At 58.3% G+C, this 18,700-nt stretch overlaps 2 protein-coding genes and 1 long non-coding RNA gene across 5 annotated transcripts in view; 2 read left to right on the top strand and 1 right to left on the bottom strand.

Annotated features, from left to right (window-relative positions):
• Positions 1-304: 304 nt before the first annotated feature.
• On the top strand, positions 305-6,134 carry DES (desmin; the record flags this gene model as incomplete). Its single annotated transcript, NM_001171481.1, is given in 9 exon segments — positions 305-879; positions 1,753-1,813; positions 1,936-2,031; positions 2,192-2,353; positions 2,525-2,650; positions 2,942-3,162; positions 4,370-4,413; positions 5,845-5,927; positions 6,094-6,134. Coding segments are annotated over 9 exon segments (1,409 nt in total), but the record flags the coding sequence as incomplete, so codon positions are not given.
• A 1,244-nt stretch (positions 6,135-7,378) lies between these two features.
• Positions 7,379-16,018, bottom strand: LOC138848924 (uncharacterized). The gene is made up of 2 exons (XR_011387100.2): positions 15,663-16,018; positions 7,379-7,729 (listed from the first exon to the last, which is right to left on the bottom strand). It is a non-coding gene; the product is annotated as an uncharacterized LOC138848924 (long non-coding RNA).
• Positions 16,019-16,320: 302 nt separating this feature from the next.
• SPEG (striated muscle enriched protein kinase) overlaps positions 16,321-18,700 on the top strand; it is a 53,062-nt gene continuing 50,682 nt past the window's right edge. Inside the window, exon 1 of one of the 3 annotated variants that reach the window (XM_089328011.1) lies at positions 16,321-16,823. In XM_089328011.1, the coding sequence (XP_089184137.1) occupies positions 16,451-16,823 (373 nt within the window). In that variant the 5' untranslated portion in view covers positions 16,321-16,450. 3 annotated transcript variants of the gene reach the window in all.

Genomic DNA, 18,700 nt, shown 5'->3' with positions numbered 1-18,700 from the left:
CAGCAGTTGGCAGGCCTGCCTGTCTTCGGCCCTCCTGAGGGCCTTAGCCCCTCGCAGGCCCCCCGCCCGCGCGCTCAGGGGCGCAGGCCCGCCCCGCCCCCACGGCCAGGCCGCCCTTTCCTGGCAGGACAGCGGGATCCTGCAGCTGTCAGGGGAGGGGCGGCGGGGGCTGATGTCAGGAGGGCTACAAATAGTGCCGACGGCTGGGGCCCCTGGCAGTCTCCCTCGCCGCCTCCACTCTCCAGCCGGCCGCCCGCCCGCCGCCGCCTCCGTGCGCCCGCCCAGCCTCGCCCGTGCCGCCACCATGAGCCAGGCCTACTCGTCCAGCCAGCGCGTGTCCTCCTACCGCCGCACCTTCGGCGGCGCCCCGGGCTTCTCGCTCGGCTCCCCGCTCAGCTCGCCCGTGTTCCCGCGCACGGGCTTTGGCACCAAGGGCTCCTCGAGCTCGGTGACGTCGCGCGTGTACCAGGTGTCGCGCACGTCGGGCGGGGCTGGGGGCCTGGGGTCGCTGCGGGCCAGCCGGCTGGGGACCACGCGGACACCCTCCTATGGCGCGGGCGAGCTGCTGGACTTCTCGCTGGCGGACGCCGTGAACCAGGAGTTCCTGGCCACGCGCACCAACGAGAAGGTGGAGCTGCAGGAGCTCAATGACCGCTTCGCCAACTACATCGAGAAGGTGCGCTTCCTGGAGCAGCAGAACGCGGCGCTCGCCGCCGAGGTGAACCGGCTCAAGGGCCGCGAGCCCACGCGCGTCGCGGAGCTGTACGAGGAGGAGCTGCGCGAGCTGCGGCGCCAGGTGGAGGTGCTCACCAACCAGCGAGCCCGCGTCGACGTCGAGCGCGACAACCTCATCGACGACCTGCAGCGGCTCAAGGCCAAGTGAGGCCCGGAGCCCCGATCCCCTTCCCTTGGGCCCAGCCATCAGCACCCTCCGCCCCCAGGTCTAGGGACCCTCTCCAGCCCCTCCCCTTGGCTCCCCCGCGGGGACATGGACGCAGGTCTCTCCCCATTGCGCTCCCAGCCTACACGGGAGTTTTAGGGGGAGCTACATCATGGGGTGGAAATGATAAACCTGGAGAGACTCCCCCTTAGAAAGCATCTTGAGATGCTGGAGGGATGGTGATAGGGGTCAAGGAGGCAGGTGGGTGCAGGAAAGGCTGGAGGAGGCCAGGGTGTAGTCAGAGGGGGAGGGGAGGCTGAGAGGGGGAGGGGAGAGGAGAAGGGGGCCTGGCCCCTGGGCAGAGCAGAGGCTGTAGTTTCCCAAGGTGGATCCCTGAGCTGGAGGAAAGGGGCTGGGGTGGTGGAAGGCTGCGACGGCAGGAAGCTGGAGAGGACCAGGTGGAAGGGTGAGAGGGAGGCAATCTAGAGTGCTCCTGGGCCGCGCGGCTGACAGCACAGGTGAGCCGAGTCGCCCTCCTGCCACCAAAGTCCCAGACAAGAGCAGCCACACGGGCCAGGCTGGGCTGAGATCTAGGAGCGCAGAGGTGGATAAAATAGACACGGTTCCTGACCCCATGGAGGTCACAGGCTGGTGGGGACACGGACTTCGAGGGTGTGACTTCTGGGCAGAGATTGGGCCACTTCCTGTCCCCTCCCTGCCTGGGCGGGGCCTCTGTCACTCCCTTTTTGGGCCTCCTGGCTCTACCCAGCAGCCAGGCCTTCTCCCTCTCCTGAGCCCACTCCCTGACCATCTCCGCTGCCAGCTTTAGCCCTCCCACCCACAGTTCTCTGTCCTCCGTCTGTCCTGGGCAGGCTGCAGGAGGAGATCCAGCTGAAAGAAGAGGCAGAGAATAACCTGGCTGCCTTCCGAGCGGTGAGCCCTCTTCTGTCTCCCAGCTGCCTTGCCCCTCGTGTAGCCCCTGGGTGGCCCCTGGTCTCCCTCCTCCTCGCCTGGGTGGCCCCATGACACTGTGCTTTCCCCTGGACCCCTCCCAGGATGTGGACGCAGCCACACTAGCTCGCATCGACCTGGAGCGCAGAATCGAATCTCTCAACGAGGAGATCGCATTCCTTAAGAAAGTGCACGAAGAGGTATGCCCGGCCCCCTGCGCCTCAGGGTCCTTGGGCTGTGGTCAAAGCAGCAGGGAAAGTGGGGATGGGGTGGGGCTCAGGGATGGGGATGTGAGGGCGCTGAGGGGTGGGGGCGGGGGCGGGGCCTGGCAGGAGACTGAAGCGCAGCTGCACCTTGCAGGAGATCCGGGAGTTGCAAGCCCAACTTCAGGAACAGCAGGTCCAGGTGGAGATGGACATGTCCAAGCCGGACCTCACCGCTGCCCTCAGGGACATCCGGGCTCAGTACGAGAGCATTGCGGCGAAGAACATTTCTGAAGCCGAGGAGTGGTACAAGTCCAAGGTGGGTGCCCTGGGGGACTGCGGCGCCTCTGACCTCCTTAACCCCGATTTGGAGGTGCTGCCCGTGGTCCCTTGCTGGAGGCGGGGGGAGCCCGGAGTCTCCCTGCTTCCTGCTCATCCCTACCTGCATCCTGCTTCTCCCCCCTCTCAGAGTCCCTCTCTCTGCCCTTAGGTGTCTGACCTGACCCAGGCTGCCAACAAGAACAACGATGCCCTGCGCCAGGCCAAGCAGGAGATGATGGAATACCGACACCAGATCCAGTCCTACACCTGCGAGATTGATGCCCTCAAGGGCACTGTGAGTCCCTTTGCACCTCGCCCTGCCCAGCCCCTGCCTCTCGCCTCCCCCGCTCTGTGACCTTGAACCTGTCACAGACCTTGTTTGGACCTCCATCCCTTCACATCTGCAACAGGTGTCGCACTCAGGAATCTGGGTGGGGGTGGGGAGGTTGAACACAGGTGCTTCCTTGGGGAAGTCTCAGGCAGCCTGACCACCCAGCCCAAGGCTGTGTCTCTCTCCATGCCAGGCCCCCTGTGGCCTCCTCCCTGCACAGCTGTCCTCATCTGGACTCCCTTCTCTCCCCTGTAGAACGATTCCCTGATGCGGCAGATGCGGGAGCTGGAAGACCGCTTTGCCAGCGAGGCCAGCGGCTACCAGGACAACATTGCGCGCCTGGAGGAGGAGATCCGGCACCTCAAGGACGAGATGGCCCGCCACCTGCGCGAGTACCAGGACCTGCTCAATGTGAAGATGGCCCTGGACGTGGAGATTGCTACCTACCGGAAGCTGCTGGAGGGCGAGGAGAGCCGGTGAGGGGCAAGGCCGGGCTGGGGGTGGGACGTTGAGGGGCCCAGTGCTGTGCTGCCCTTGGCGGGGCGGGGGGCAGCTCGGGGCCACACCAACAAGACCTGGAAACCAGAAGCCGCCACTGCTCTCATTGCAAACCGTTAACCAAAACCACCTGGGTAAAGAAAGGATTTAATTAACAGCTTTTATAACACGAGAAGTGTAAGTATTCCCTTATTCACGTTCGGAATGAAGAATCAGTAGCGTAAAACTACATACTGCAAACAGTAATAAAATAATACTGCCTGTCAAGGGAGACATGACCGCAGAGTGGGCAGTGATGAGGAAGGGAGGGGAGGGGACAGAGACAGGTAGACGGGAAGCCCTGCCCAGGGAATGGCTGAGGGAGCAGGTGAAGAAAAACCTGCACACACGCACACGCACATGCACACGCGTACACGCACACGCATGCCTAAAGGAAAACCCTCAGAAAGGCCGAGCTACTCACCTCTAGACACAGAAAACAACACACAGCTGGTAAGGGACAAGAGGGCACCTTCTGGGGTGATGGAAATGAGCCATGTTCTTGGTTTGTTGTAGACGTTGTTCGAAGCCACTGAAATGAAGATCTGTGCATTTCACTCCATACCAGTTTAACCTCAATTTAAAACAGGCCAACTACTCCTCCCCAAAGAGTTATCTATTGCATAAAAAGGTTAAGATTTGAGGTCTAAGAAAAGCAGCAGACATGTTTAGATATGGACTTCGACATGGAGATTCAGGTTTCACAGAACAAATGACAGCCTTTTAGGGTGGCTCAAGTCCTGTTGCGTCTCCCCAGCAAGCTACATCAGTGGTCAGATCTGAGAACTGGCCTGGCTGGAGGGTGGGCACACACACAGTGGGCGTCCCTCGAAGCTGCCACTGATGCCTCTGGCAGTGCCAGGGGTGAGCAAGACATCCTGGAGAATGCGAGGGTCTGTGGGGTTGGATCTCTTAGCATCACACTAGGGGGTCAGCGTTGGGCTGACAGATCCTTCCAGAAGGGACAATGCCTGGGATAGCTTGGGTTGGAGCCTTTCACCCCATGCTCTGAGCAGTGTGGGCAGCGGGTATGTTGGGCTAAGTGGGATTGGGACTGCTCAGACTGGTGTTTATGGAAGATGGGTGGTTGCAGGGAAAGATGGGCGGGTCCTTAACCCTCCTGGGGCTTGGTCTGTCCCCTTTCAGGATCAACCTCCCCATCCAGACCTACTCTGCTCTCAACTTCCGAGGTGAGTATGTGTTGGTGGGGTGGAGGCAGGCGTCACCAGGGCGGTGTGGGTGCTGCGCAAAGCCAGCCAGGAGGGGAGGCTGGAACAGGGGAGCAGGGCCAGATCTGAGGTTTGGGGGAGAGTGTGGGGGTAGGGTCACGTTCTAAAGGAGAGACTTTCAGATTTGATTGCATTGTATTGCATTGCATTGCGTTGTGTTGACCATGTCCCCTGCCCCACCTGGGCATGCTGAACATTCCAGAAACAGCCTCTGTTCTGAGTCCCAGGGGTGTCCCGGGGGGCCTGGCAGCAGAAGCATCCCTTTCTCGCTGGGCTGGAAGGCACCGCCCACTCAGGTCTGCTGTGCCAAGCACCCTAGCGGCTGCTTCTCGAGCACCTCCGTTTGCTGGAGCAAGATGTTGGATGTGCATTCAAAAAAAACCAAGCCAGATCTTAGCAAAGCCAAACAATGGAAAGAAGGAGCTCTTGGGGCACTGCGCCATTTGTAATATGCAGATTGAGTGGCTTTCCAGCCCTGGATTGCAGAAAAACTCGCTGTAATTGTGCATTAGGAAGGCAAGTTGGAGTCCTTGGCAGCGTCTCCTTTCCTAGATCAAACCTTTTACATTTCAATGTTCATTTCCATCAGGAGAAAAATGCACGCTGTGCTCCGCCAGGTTTTGGTGTTTATCACGGGCTAGCTGCTTGCTAAGGAGATTCAGGAATGCCCTGCTCCTAACACCAGGGACCTCGGTTTGACCCTCCCCATAAACTGATGCTCTCCTTTCTGTTAGCTGTTCATACAGACACCAAGCATGAGTCTTGCATTTAAAACTGCTGAGTGCGTTTCCAGACCAATAGCTCTGTGACCATGATAACGCAAGGATCGCTTCGTAGTGAGAAAGCTGAGGCACAGGAGAGCAGGTGGATGTCTGTGGGCACAGTGAACCATGCATTGACTCCTGCCCCATCTCACCTCCCTCAAGACATCAGGCTTAAAGGGGCCAGGTTCTAGAAGAGCCTTCCAACATATGTCACATGTCGTATGTCACATAGCTCTAGGCTTTGGGATGCTAATGGTCTTGGAGGAGGGGACTCCCAGATACAAATCAGTGCAGGGCTCTCCCGGGGTCCAGGGGTGGAGAGGAATCATGGAGCTGTGGAGAGTGTGAATGCTGGGTAGCCTGGGCCTCCTGCACGGCCCACCCAGGGGGCAAATCTCTCAGCATTGCGGCTGCCCCCCCCCCAAGCTCTACAGAGCCACCTGCTGGCCACTGGGCTCAAGGACAGTGGCTAAAGTCTTGTAGGGAGCCTGTCTTGAGGCGGCAGGTGTGTGCCCCGGCTCCGGCTGGCATTCCCTGGGTGGAGTCCCAGCGCTCCACCCCATCCTCCTGCCCCGGGCAGCCTGGGTCTGGGTTTGGTCACACTGAATGTGCCACGTGTCTGTCACAGAAACCAGCCCGGAGCAGAGGGGCTCCGAGGTCCATACCAAAAAGACTGTGATGATCAAGACCATCGAGACCCGGGATGGAGAGGTGAGCAGTCTGTGTGGCCTCCTTACCCTGGGTGGGGGGCTGTGGGAGTGTCTTCCACCAGCTGGGCTGGTCTAGGCCCTTGGCTGGGGGACAGGAGGGGTCGGCACAGGGCCGAGGCCCCCTTCTGCAGCCAGCACCTGTTGGACTGGGCTTTTCTCACCTCCAGGTTGTCAGCGAGGCCACACAGCAGCAACACGAGGTGCTGTAAAGCCAGAGCCGCTCCGAGACTGCCCTCGCCCCTGTCCTCACTGCCTCCCAAAGCCAGCCTCCTTCTACCCTGGGACACCGCCCCCCAGCCGTCTCCCCCTCACAGCCCCTGCTCCCTCCTCACTGACCAGCCCTCGTGGTCCCCACAGGGGGCATGGCCTGGACCTGCCCAGCCACAGGGCACATCCCAGACGCCTGCTGTGAGTCCTGGCTGTTGGAAGTGGGTGAACGTGGCTCTCAAGCCACGTGGAGCCCAGGCCCAGGGCTGTGACCTTGCCCTTCCCGCCTCCTAACCTTGGGCTCAGTGTTGGGACCCAGCAGGGTCAGAGTGGAGCCCAGGAGACCTCTCCATCCATTAGCCTGGGTCACAGCAAGGGACAGCCTTGTGAGCAAGCTGGGCAGGTAGCAGGGTGGCCCCTGTGGAGCCTGGGGGGCTGGAGACCATCACCGTCGTCCCTTCCTTTCCTTTCCCCAGCTCAGGGAGGACTCAGAAAGCAAGGGCTGCAAGAGGGAACCCCCGAAGGTGCCGTGTGTGGGAGCAGGAGATTCCGAAGGAGAGAGGGTGGGTGAGATGCTGGAGAGGACAGAGGCAGAGAGTGGTCTCAGGCTGGCGTCTGGGGTGCCCACCTCCCCGTGCCCGCCCCTCTCGCTGCAGGGCTCTGGACAGAAACAATAAAGACGTAAGCACAAGCCTTGCCTGTCTTAACTGCCGGCTCGCCCCTGGGGGTTCCTGGGGCCCCATCACATCGCCCTGAGATGGAGTGGGCCCTGCCCCTGTGCAGCCAGCCACATGGGGGCAAGGAGGGCTGGCCCTGGGGCTTTAGCTGGAGAACCACAAGTGCTTCCTCTTAGTCCCCAACTCCTAGATGGCACCTTTCTGCCCGCTCCGCGTCTTCAGGTCAGCAGGGGCACCTGCTTCTGTCCTTTCCAAAGGACTTGGTGGCTCACACAGACAGCTCCCAAAGGAGACCCCTCAGTCCCTTCCTCAAAGGAACCTGGGGTTCTTTCCATGAACCCCTCCAAAGACCTCTGATGCCCAGGGGCTATGTCTGGAAAAATAGCAAAGTGTGGAAAAGGGGAAGAGCCGTGCATGGCTAAGAAGACTCAACCCTCTACAAATCCCAGTTCCCCTGACAGCCCTCTCCCAGTTCAAGGCAATCTCAAGTACAACGCCATGGGGAAATTTGGGGAGAATGGAGGGAGGGGGAGGGAGTGTGGGACAGCCCAGAAGAAATCAGGAAATCTTGGAGGGAAACATGAAAATATATTAGGAGGCTCTGATAATTAAAGCAGATTTGTTCAGGAAGAGGAAGTGTACAAACATTAATGGAGTAAAACTGTTTGAAAGAGAACCACGTGTACGCACAGCATTCCAGCACGTGTGTTCAGGAGGCATTTTTCCTTGATTAATTCAACAACAGGGCTTGGGGGCAACTGGGGAGCCCAGGGGTGTTGAGGAGGGGCGGGAGTGAAGGCTATTTTTCTTCTGAATCCTCCTGAAAAGTAGATCCCAAGTGGATCCAAGACTTAGCAGAGCTGGTGGATCATGCAGGCCCCAGTCTTCACGCTGAGCACAAGAACAGTAGGTCACACAGCTGTAGGCGAAATAGACCTAATAAGGTTTTAGTCTGAAGGCTCCATGTCTGACATTCTGCACTGGCCTTTCCAGAAACTTCCAGGTCTTTCTGGTTCTCCTAGCTCCTTCTCACAAGTCTCCCTTTCTCTCTGAGAACACCCCTTCTTCATGGCGTTCTTTATTTTTTTAAGATTTAATTTATTCATTTGAAAGACAGAGTTACAGAGAGAGAAGGAAGGAGAGCTAGAGAGAGAAAGAGAGAGAGAGAGAGAGGTCTTACATCCGCTGATTCACTCTCCAAATGGCCGTAATAGCCAGGGTTGGGCTAGGCCAAAGTTAGGACCCAGGAGCTTCTTCCGTGTCTCCCATCTGGGTCCAGGGGCCCAGGGACTTGGGCCGTCCTCTGCTGCTTTCCCAGGCCATTAGCAGGGAGCTAGATCAGAAGTGGAGCAACCGGGACTTGAACTGGCGCCCATACGAATGCCGGTGCTGCAGGCGGCAGCCTAACCCTCTGCACCACAGCCTGACGCCTCCATGGTGCTCTTGACTCTTGCCCTGGGAGGGTTCCAAGTTCCCAGCTTCCATCCCCCGTGACCCATGGTTCCTTCTGTTTCCCTTGTGTGCTGATGGAGCTGGGAAGTATCAGTCAAACTTGGCATCCAGAAACCCCACAGCAACCCTTGCAAAAAGTAACGTTGGAAGCAGCCTTTCCCATGTCTTCATGGGAAAGGGGCAGCTTCTCCTTGAGTCTGCTGGTGGCCTGGAATCGGAGCTCACCTGTCTGTGAGTGGAACACCCGCGAGGGGCTGGGTGCAGGTGGGCCGCGCGCACATGGATCTGTGAGTGGTTTCTGGAGCCTGCAGCCCATGCTTTTCCTTGAATGAGCTACGTGCACTCACAGGAGACACAGGCAAGGAAGGAGCCTCTAGCGCCCCCAAAGGCCCAGGATCAGCAGTCACAAAGGTGGGGGGCAGAGGGGCTGGTGGACGCTCAGAGTTGGGTTCAGATGCGCCCTGGGCAGTAACCCTTACTGGGCAGGAGTCCCCTTCCCAGCCTTGCCCCAGCATCCTCTGCCTGTACGTCCTCTTCCAGCCCGGGGCAGCTCTGAAGGGCAGCCCTCCCTTCAGGGCACCCCTCTGTCTCCTGGGGCCACCACCACTCATCCTCAGAGGAGCCAGCACCACCCCCTGTCCCCTGGGGCCAGCTCTCTGAGCAGGGCCTGCCTGGGACAGGAATCCTGGTTTGCAGCTGGGCCAGTCTCCTTGGGCGCTGGACAGTGACCCCCAGGACCAGGGACTGACAGAAACAAACCAACACAGGCTTGGGTCTCCTGGGATTGTGTCTAAAATGGCTGGGTCTGGGCCGGCGCCGCGGCTCACTAGGCTAATCCTCCGCCTAGCGGCGCCGGCACACCGGGTTCTAGTCCCGGTCGGGGCGCCGGATTCTGTCCCGGTTGCCCCTCTTCCAGGCCAGCCCTCTGCTGTGGCCCGGGAGTGCAGTGGAGGATGGCCCAGGTGCTTGGGCCCTGCACCCCATGGGAGACCAGGAAAAGCACCTGGCTCCTGGCTCCTGCCATCGGATCAGCGCGGTGCGCCGGCCGCAGCGCGTCGGCCGCGGCGGCCATTGGAGGGTGAACCAACGGCAAAGGAAGACCTTTCTCTCTGTCTCTCTCTCTCACTGTCCACTCTGCCTGTCAAAAATAAATAAATAAATAAATAAATAAATAAATAAATAAATAAAATGGCTGGGTCTGGATGTACCCCCCCACCACCACCATATACACACACAAACACATGCCCACGGCCTCCAAGGAAAACGTCTCCCTCTTCCGCAGGCCTGGGGTCTCCTTCAGGACTCTGAATGTTGAGAGAAATAAGGGGGCTTTCAGAGGACTGGCCAGCTTCCCACTGGAGCCCAGGCCCGGGCCCAGACTCACCCTGACCCCATCTGAGGGGGCGGGGCAGGAAGGATTATGGAAGCGTTGGCTCCTGTGCTGGGTGTGGAGAGCTCAGGGGGCACTTTCTTATCCCGAGTGTCCACTGTGGCTGCCTTCCCACCTGGAGCCCCCAGGACCCCTCCTTTTCTACCCGATCACCTCCTCTCTCCATCCTCGAAACTGGAGCTTGCCTCATTGCACTTACGCAAATGCACCAAGATCTTCGATTAGACACCCAAAATGTTAGCTACCCCAAGGGGGAAGGGCTTCATCCACTTTTTTCCACTATATGCTTGGAAGAACATTTGATGCATAATAGGTGCTCATTAAATATTTTAACTTTTTTAACCACACCAGAGAGGTGGGGTGACTCACACAGCAGACAGCGTCGGTAGCACAGGAGGATAAGGCCCCCAGCTCCTTGGCCTCTGGAGCCCAGATCTCTTTCCATGACGCCGCAGGCTTGTGATCAAAAGGCAGGGCAGACTGGCAGCACACACACCCTGCCTGGCGCCAGGCTGCAGGGCACCGTGGGGCCCACCCGGCCAGCTGCCCTGGGGGCGGGGCGGAGCCTGACAGCTTCCAGCCGTCCCAGCTAGCGCCGGCTCCTCCAGGAGGGGGCGCCAGCAACTCGCGCCCTCCCCACCCGGCCCCACAGACCCCGGTGTGGAAATCAATGGATGTCCCCATTGGCGACCTAGGAAGGCAGGAGACAAGCTGAGCTCCAGGCTGTGTGCCAGGCCCTTCTAAATAGTTCATGTTCGTTTTAATATTTAATATAATAATTTAACGCCATCACAACAGCGTAAGTCAGATGGTGTAATTCTTTGACTCAAAACCACGAGAAGGCTTCCCGTTCCCCGGGGGAGCAGAAATGCCGTGGCCTGCACCGTGCTGGGCCATCTGGCCCCTGCTGGCTGTCAGATCCATTTCCCTCCACTCCCCGCGCACTCTCCCAGCCTCGCTGCCTTCTGGCTCTTCCCAGAGCCCACCAGGCGTGTTTCCACTTCTGCCTCAAGCCATCCACCCCACACAAGGGCACTACTTTGAGGCTGACGCAAGGCCGACTCCAGCCACCCTGTCGGAAAGCCCAGTCCCACCATGCTCATACCCCCCACCGCCAACCTGAGCCTTCTCACCGTGCCCACCTCCTGTTCATGCTCAAATACAAGCAGCACCAGGACAGGAATCCTCGACTGGTTCACTGCTCTATCCCTGCTCTCTAGAACCGTGCCAGGCCCATAGAAAGAACTCGAATATGTTTGTTGAATGAATGAATGAATGGAACCAAATTGGGCTACCCTGCTACCCTCATTTCATGTTTTAAAAGTTTATTTATTTGAAAGGCAGAGCTACAGAGAGAGAGAGAGAGATAAAGAGAGAGAGAGAGATAAGGAGATAAAGAGAGAGAGAGAATCTTCCATCGCTGATTCACTCCCCAAATGGCCACAAGGGCTGTGGCTGGGCCAGGCCTAAACCAGGAGCTTAGAACTCCATCCGGGCCTCCCACATGGGTGGCAGGGGCCAAAGTACTCGGGCCATCTTCCCCTGCTTTTTCCCCAGGCACATTAGCAAGGAGCTGGAACGGAAGTAAAGCAGCTGGACCCAAATAGGCACTCATATGGGATCCTGCATGGAAGGCAGTGGCTTAACCCATTTTATAGATGAGGAGATTGAGGCTTAGAGTACAGTTTATTCATCCAGTCAACTAAGCAGCCGACAGTCACAGACCACTTAACCGTGTGCCACGCGATTGCTTAGGCACGGTGTTTGGTGGCGTTGGATTATCAGTGCTGACAAAACACTGCCTTTGTTCCCAACGCTAATCTGTTTGCAAGCCTTCACCCACATTTTTACCTTGTAGATTTCAGCTCATCATCTGCACTTCCAGGGCTTGACGGAGGGCATTGTTTGACTGCAAAGGGGACTCATGAGTGAACATTGAAGGTTGATGGGACAGCTCTGTTTGGTCCTGGGGTAGTGATGCATGATCCCATACACTTGTCAGAGCCCAGACAAGCGCACATCACAAAGAGCAAACTTTAATATATGCAAGCTACAAGAAAAATTCCTTCTCAAGGCTCTTAATCTCTATGGACATGGTTCAGTGTTTAAATTGTTTCCTCTGTACCCTCTGCACACATGCACACATGTGCACGCATGCACACAGGGACACACACGCACATGCACACACTTGGACTTCTGTGTCCCAGAATGGGGGAGGGGGGGAGGAGACAAGGTTCATAGACACTTCCTCCATCTCTCACTCATGACTCTGCTGAGCCCTTCCAGACTTCCTCCCTCCAGGCTCAAGGTCAGGATTCAGTCTGCCACCTGGACTTTTTTTTTTTTTTTGAGGGAACTGGATTCGCATGCGGCTGTCACAAATAGCACAGAGAAGTCCAGTGTTCCCTTCACTTGGCTCCCCCAAGTGGTGACACCTGGTATAGCCATAGCACCCTACCACAATCAGGAAAGTGACACTGGTGCAGTCGCCTGCCCCCCCCCCCCCCCCCCCGTCCACATTTGCCATTCTTACAGTCACTCTGCCTGGGTGGGGGCAGGGTGGTGTATGTGCCTGAACATGCACATTTAGTCCTATGCAGTTTTTTTTTTTTTTTTTTTTTTTTTTTTTTTTACAGGCAGAGTGGACAGTGAGAGAGACAGAAATGTCTTCCTTTGCCATTGGTTCACCCTCCAATGGCCGCCACGGCTGGTGCGCTGCGGCCGGCGCACCGCGCCGATCCGAAGGCAGGAGCCAGGTGCTTATCCTGGTCTCCCACGGGGTGCAGGGCCCAAGCACTTGGGCCATCCTCCACTGCACTCCCGGGCCATAGCAGAGAGCTGGCCTGGAAGGGGGGCAACCGGGACAGAATCCGGCGCCCCGACTGGGACTAGAACCCGGGGTACCAGCGCCGCAGGCAGAGGATTAGCCTATTGAGCCATGGCGCCGGCCCTATGCAGTTTTACCATTTCTGTAGACTCCTGCGATTACCACCACAGTCAAGACATAGAACTGGTGTGTCACAAAGGCCACATTTGCACTTGAAAAAGCTGTAGCGTAGTAGGCTAAGCCTCCACCTGAGGTGCCAGCGTCCCATATGGGTACCGGTTTGTGTCCTGGCTGCTCTTCATCTGATCCAGCTCTGCTATGGCCTGGGAAAGCAGTAAAGGATGGCCCAAGTGCTTGGGCCCCGCACCCACAGGGAAACCCAGAAGAAACTCCTGACTCCTAGCTTCAGATTGGCCCAGCTCTGGCTGTTGTGGCCATTTGAGGAGTGAATTAGCAGATGGAAGACTTTCTCTCTGTCTCTCCCTCTCTGTCTGTAACTCTACCTATCAGATAAAGAAAATGTTTAAAAAAAAAAAAGGCAGTCCTGGGGGGCTGGGGGTGGCATTGTGGCACGGTGGGCTAAGCCTGCAATGTGGGAATCCCATATTGGAGTAATGGTTTGAGTCTTGGCAGCTCAGCTTCTGATCTGGCTCCCTGTTTTTTTTTTTTTTTTTAAGATTTATTATTTATGGGGCTGCCTCTGTGGTGCAGAGGGTTAAAGCCCTGGCCTGAAGCCCCGGCATCCCATATGGATTTATAATTTATTTGAAAGTCAGAGATATACAGAGAGAGAAGGAGAGGCAGAAAGAGAAAGGTCTTCCATCCGATGGTTCACTCCCCAATTGGCCTCAATGGCCAGAGCTGTGCCAACCCGAAGCCAGGAGCCAGGAGCTTCTTCTGGGTCTCCCATGCAGGTGCAGGGGCCCAAGGCCTTGGACCATCTTCCACTGCTTTCCTAGGCCATAGCAGAGAGCTGGATCGGAAGTGCAGCAGCTGGGACTTGAACTGGCACCCATATGAGATGCCGGCACTGCAGGTGGCGGCCTTACCCACTACGCCACAGCATTGGCCCCAGCTCCCTGTTAATGTGCCTGGGAAAATAGCAGAATATGGCCCAAGTGCTTGTACCCCTGCATGAGAGACCTGGGTAGAGTTGCGTGTTCCTGGCTTTGGCCTGACCCAGCCTTGACCATCGTGGCCATTTGGGGAGTGAACCAGGGAATGAAAGATCTCTTTATCTCTATCTCTCCCTGTATCTCTGTTACTGCAGCTTTCAACTAAAATAAATAAATAAAAATAAAAAGCAGTAGGAATATGTTTGCCGCAGCAGTTCAAACTGCTGCAGCAATGAATGGGATGCCCACATCTCATTCAGCGTGCCTGGGTTGGATTCCCAGCTCTGCTCCCAATGCCAGCTTCCTGCCAATGCACACCTTAGGAAGCAGCAGGTGGTGCCTTAAGTGGCTGTGTCCCTGCCACCCACATAAGAGACTCAGGTTGAGTTCTCAGCTCCTGACCTCAGCCTGTTGCAGCCCTGACTGTTGTGGGCATTTAGGAAGTGAACCAGTGGATGAGAGGCTTCTGTCTGCCTTTCAACTAAACAAGCGTTCGTTTATGCATGCATGTATATATGTAAAGTGGCGATGGCCCATCTTGACGCTTCTCAAAGTGCAACCTTGGACACATCAGAGTCACCTGGGCCACTTGTTAACTGTGCAGCTTGCTGGCCCCTCCCAGGCCCCTCCCACCAAGCCAGCATCTCTGGGGGTGAAGCCTGGGGAATCTCCACTTTTTCTTTTTTTTCTTTGAAAAAGATTTAGTTTTTCCAAATGAGAGACTTTCATGGTTAGAGGAGAAGAGCTGGTCACACCTCAAAATCCAGAGGGTTTTTCTTTTTCTTTTGTTCAATGATTCACAAAATCCACAGGATGAAAAGGGACAACACAGGCTGAGGACTGCGACATGGAGGGGAACCGGAACACACATCGGAAAACTCTGCATTGGGGCCGACGCTGTGGCATAGAAGGTTAGGCCTCCACCTGCAGTGCTGGCATCACATATGGGCATTGGTTTGAGTCCTGGCTGCTCCACTTCTGATCCAGCTCCCTGCTAGTGTCCCTGGGAAAGCAAGGGAAGATGGCCCAAGTGCTTGGGTCCCTGCACCCAAGTGGGAGACCTAGAAGAAGCTCCTAGCCCCTTGCTTTGACCTGGCTCAACCCTGGCCATTGAAGCCATTTTGGGAGTGAACCAGCTGATGGAAGACCTCTGTCTGTATCTCTACCTTTCAAGTAAATAAATACATAAATCATTTTAAGAAAGAAAAAGAAAGAAAGAAAGGAAGGAAGGAAGGAAGGAAGGAAGGAAGGAAGGAAGAAAGAAAGAAAGAAAGAAAGAAAGAAAGAAAGAAAGAAAGAAAGAAAGAAAGAAAGAAAAAGAAGGCTAGCCCAGCATGCCTTACACATCCAGGAAAAACACAAGGCACTCAGACTAGGGTCTCTCCAGGGCTCCCCCAAGACCACCACGGCTCTGGCATGCATTTCTGCTTCTGCCTGGCATCCCCTACCCCCCCCACCCACCTGAGTTTAGGGACTGAGTGTGCGTGGGAAATCAGCAGAGCTGTGAGTAGCAGCAGCCCTCAACCCCCTCCTGGGCAGGGGCTCCTGGGTGCCCCAGTGAGGGCAGGGCCAGGCTGCTCCGGGCTCTTGATGCCACTAAGAGCAGGAGAGGCAGAACTAAAGAGGCCACACACGGCCTCACGGGCCAGCTGTGCTTGCAGTCCTGCACTGCTGTGGCCCGGCTCCGCAGGTGGGGTCTGAACTGAAGACAAACCAGGCCCGTCATTCCCAAAGACCAGTCTCAGTTTCAGTGTTTATTGGATGCCTATACCACTGGGCACGGAGTGGACCTCACATAGTCCCGGATTCAGTCCTCTTGGGCTTCAGGTTCAATCCTGGTTCCCTTGTTTGAGTAAAACAAAAGCTTGATCCCAACTCACATAAGCGCTGTCCTGAGAAGCACCTGTTCTGGCCGGCCACCCTCCACGCTGGGCTGCCTAAGGGATTCTTTAAAACGCAGTGCCCCTCAACACTACTGTGCCGCTTAAAGCCCCGTGGGAGCGCCCCCTGCCCTCGGGATAGAGATCTTAGCACCTGGAACTTAGCCCCAGCTCTTGCCTCCACTCACCCACGCACCTCTGGTCCCTGCGCAGCCCTCTGGTTCCCAGACCTTCACCATTTGCATCATGCTCTGATTCCGTCCTGCTGTTCCCGGGGCTGGTAAGCTCCTTCCCTCTCTTTTCTGCCTGTTGCAATCCGTGGGGGTTGAGACAGGCTTGGTGCTGCCCAGAGAGCGGAGGCAGGAGCAGTTGGAAGCTAGAATCCACCTGCCAGGCTCCTGGTCTTACTATTGACCGGCTGTCATGGAGGCGCCGAGGGGGAAGTCCCTGGCCTCTCCCGCCAGGCTGTCCGCTCACCTCCACTTGGACCCGCCCCCTCAGCCATCTCTGGCCACCTCACCCAGGTCCGCTACCCTTCCTCTCCCCCAGACCAGTGAGGCTGGGGACCCCCGTTCTGAGGGGGAGGAGGGAGGCGCTTGGGATTGAGCCAGAGTAACCTGATGCCAGCGCGCAGGTCGCCTGTGGGGGCGGGCACGCCGCGGGGGAGGGGGCCTGGGACCAGTTCCCAGAGACTCGCCTAAGCTGGGGCTGGCCATGGGGGCTCCAGGAGGCAAAGAAGGAGCCGAGTGGAGGCCAAGTCCCCTCCTCGGCTGCCCCCTCCCTGCACGGCTCCCTCGCAACCCGAGCCGGGGGGCCTAAAAATAGCCCCCGAGGCGCAACGGGGCGGCCGCCCTGGTGACCTTCTGGTCTCACAGGCCGAAGGCGGTTGGGCAGCAGGAAGGCAGGCCGCCGGCCCCCCACCACTGTCTCCCAGGGCACCAGCCCCCGCGTGCCCGTGGCCCATCTCGAAGAGGCCATGCAGAGAGCTCGGGGCGCACGAAGCGAGGACGCGGGCACGAGGGCACCCCCCAGCCCCGGGGTGCCCCCGAAGAGAGCCAAGGTGGGGGCTGGCGGAGGGGCCGGGGCGCCGGTCTTCCTGCGGCCCCTGAGGAACTCGGCCGTGTGTGCGGGCAGCGACGTGCGGCTGCGGGTGGTGGTGAGCGGGACGCCCCAGCCCAGCCTCAGCTGGTTCCGGGACGGGCAGCCCCTGCCCGCGCCGGCGCCCGAGCCCAGCTGCTTGTGGCTGAGGAGCTGCGGGGCGCAGGACGCCGGCGTGTACAGCTGCCGGGCCCAGAACGAGCGCGGCCAGGCCTCCTGCGAAGCTGTGCTCACAGTGCTGGAGGTGGCAGGTAATGGGGCGCTGGGGACCGCCGCCGGCCAGGCAGGGGCACCCAGGGAGGACAAGGGCTGCCCGTGGCCACGCTGGAGAGAAGCCGGTTCCTCTGCCCTCTTCCCAGGTGCCCTGGCATCTCAGCATCTCAGGCCTCAAATTGCACACCAGGAAAGTGCAGGGCCCGGCCCAGCCAAGTCTGAGACCCACCCAGGTTTTTTGGGGAACTCTGCAGCCCCCTGGGCAGAATGGAGTTCTTCAGCGACCCCAGAGTGTGTGTGTGTGTCTGGAGAAGGGGCGGCTGCACTGCTAAGGGGCGCCCTGGCAGGCCATTGCAATGGCAGGGTGGGTGTGGGCGGCACCAGGCAGGATAGGAGAGGCCAGGGGCGGATGCCTAGGAGCAGGGCCCAGGGTGTCAGAAGGTGGAGCCAGGGCTGGGGCCGCATTGGCATGACAGAGGTGGGCACATGAGAAGTGACATACAAGCATGAGCGTGTCTGCATGTGAAGGGCTCTGGACTCCCTGGGGTGGTGCAAACACACGTAGGTCAGGAGCATGGATTGGTCAGGAAAGCCCCCGGACCGCGGCTACCTGAGGTTCCAGGTATGTTCAGAGGGTGTGGAAGCGGGACGCTCCAGGCCAGGGCTCAGGCCCCTGCCTGTGGGCATGGAGTCTCAGCTTGATGGTACGGGGCAGAAGGGAAGTGAGGGAGCCCAGACTCTGTGCTCCTGGGCCCACAGAGGCTGTGTGGCTGCCGGGCCGGGCCAGTTTCCCCTGGGATCAGTTCTGGGCCTTCCTGTTTGATTTCCTCAGCACCCGAGTTATCCAGATGGTCCTTGTCCAGGCCAAAGACAGAGCCTTGCGCAGACTGAGCCTTGAGAAACACAACTCAGAGGGAGCAGTAGGCTGCACTTGGCCCTGGGCGCTTGCACTTTCCTCCAGTGGGGTGTGGTGTCTAGGGGCAACTCCTCAGGGGCTAGGGAGGAGGCCCAGGCATGATCGGAGGGGCAGGAAGGCTCAGAGTCTGGAGACCAAGCAAGGCTAGCCCAGCTCTGTCCCTGCCCTGTGTGCCCTCCTAGTCCTGCCCTGTGCGCCCTCCTAGTCTCCAGCCGCTGGTTCCCTCTGGTCCCTGTAGCCATAGGGAACCAGTGAGGGCCAAGGTTGGCTTCTCCGGGTTCACCCGGCCAGGTGCCGGCTCTGAGCTGGGAAAGGAGTGGACTCCCTGCATATCTTAGACTACACAGACTGAAGATACACGAGAATGCAAGTAGGAGAGATGTTAGGGAAGGCGAGAGCGGCGCAGGAGCGCGGTGGCCACATCTGTTTACATTGGGAGGGAGCACAGGTGAGGACATTGTGACCCAGAGGGGAGGGAGGGCTGCCCGGGACACCCCGCCAGTCATGGCCACCCGAGAACCAAGAAGCTGGTTTTCCAGTGTGGGCTCTGGGGGCTTCTTACTAGGTAAGAAGTTCTGGGGGAGAGGGAGAGGCGCTGTCCAGTGTTGGGGAGCAGCTGCTGCACGGCAGGCCCAGGCCCGGCATTTCTGCAGATGGCTTGCCCCGAGCCCTCTGTTGTGGGGCGAGTGATGAGGTACGAGAGCCCCCCCCGCACCCCAGGCTGTTTCCTCTGCCCTCTGTAATCTGGGTGGTGTGGTCGGCAGAGCTGGGCCCTGACTGGGCATAGCTAGATTGAGGGCAGAGGGGCCAGTCTCCAGCCTGGGCTGCCCTGGTGGAATGGCAGGCTTGGGAGGCATGGGCTGAGGCCAAGGCCCTGGGTGCCGTGGGGCTGGATTTGGGGCCCTTTGTTTTGCATGTTAGAACGGGAAGAGGATCAGGCCGCCGGGGGTCCTGTTGGAGGGCATATGCTGGCTGTGCAGATAGGAGGTGGTAGGACAG

This window comes from Oryctolagus cuniculus, chromosome 3 (genome assembly GCF_051225735.1).
Source record: "Oryctolagus cuniculus isolate XC-2025 breed Fujian yellow rabbit chromosome 3, ASM5122573v1, whole genome shotgun sequence".
Lineage (NCBI taxonomy): Eukaryota > Metazoa > Chordata > Mammalia > Lagomorpha > Leporidae > Oryctolagus > Oryctolagus cuniculus.
Note: the sequence above shows the minus strand (reverse complement) of the source record. Positions and strands in the feature narration are given on the sequence as shown.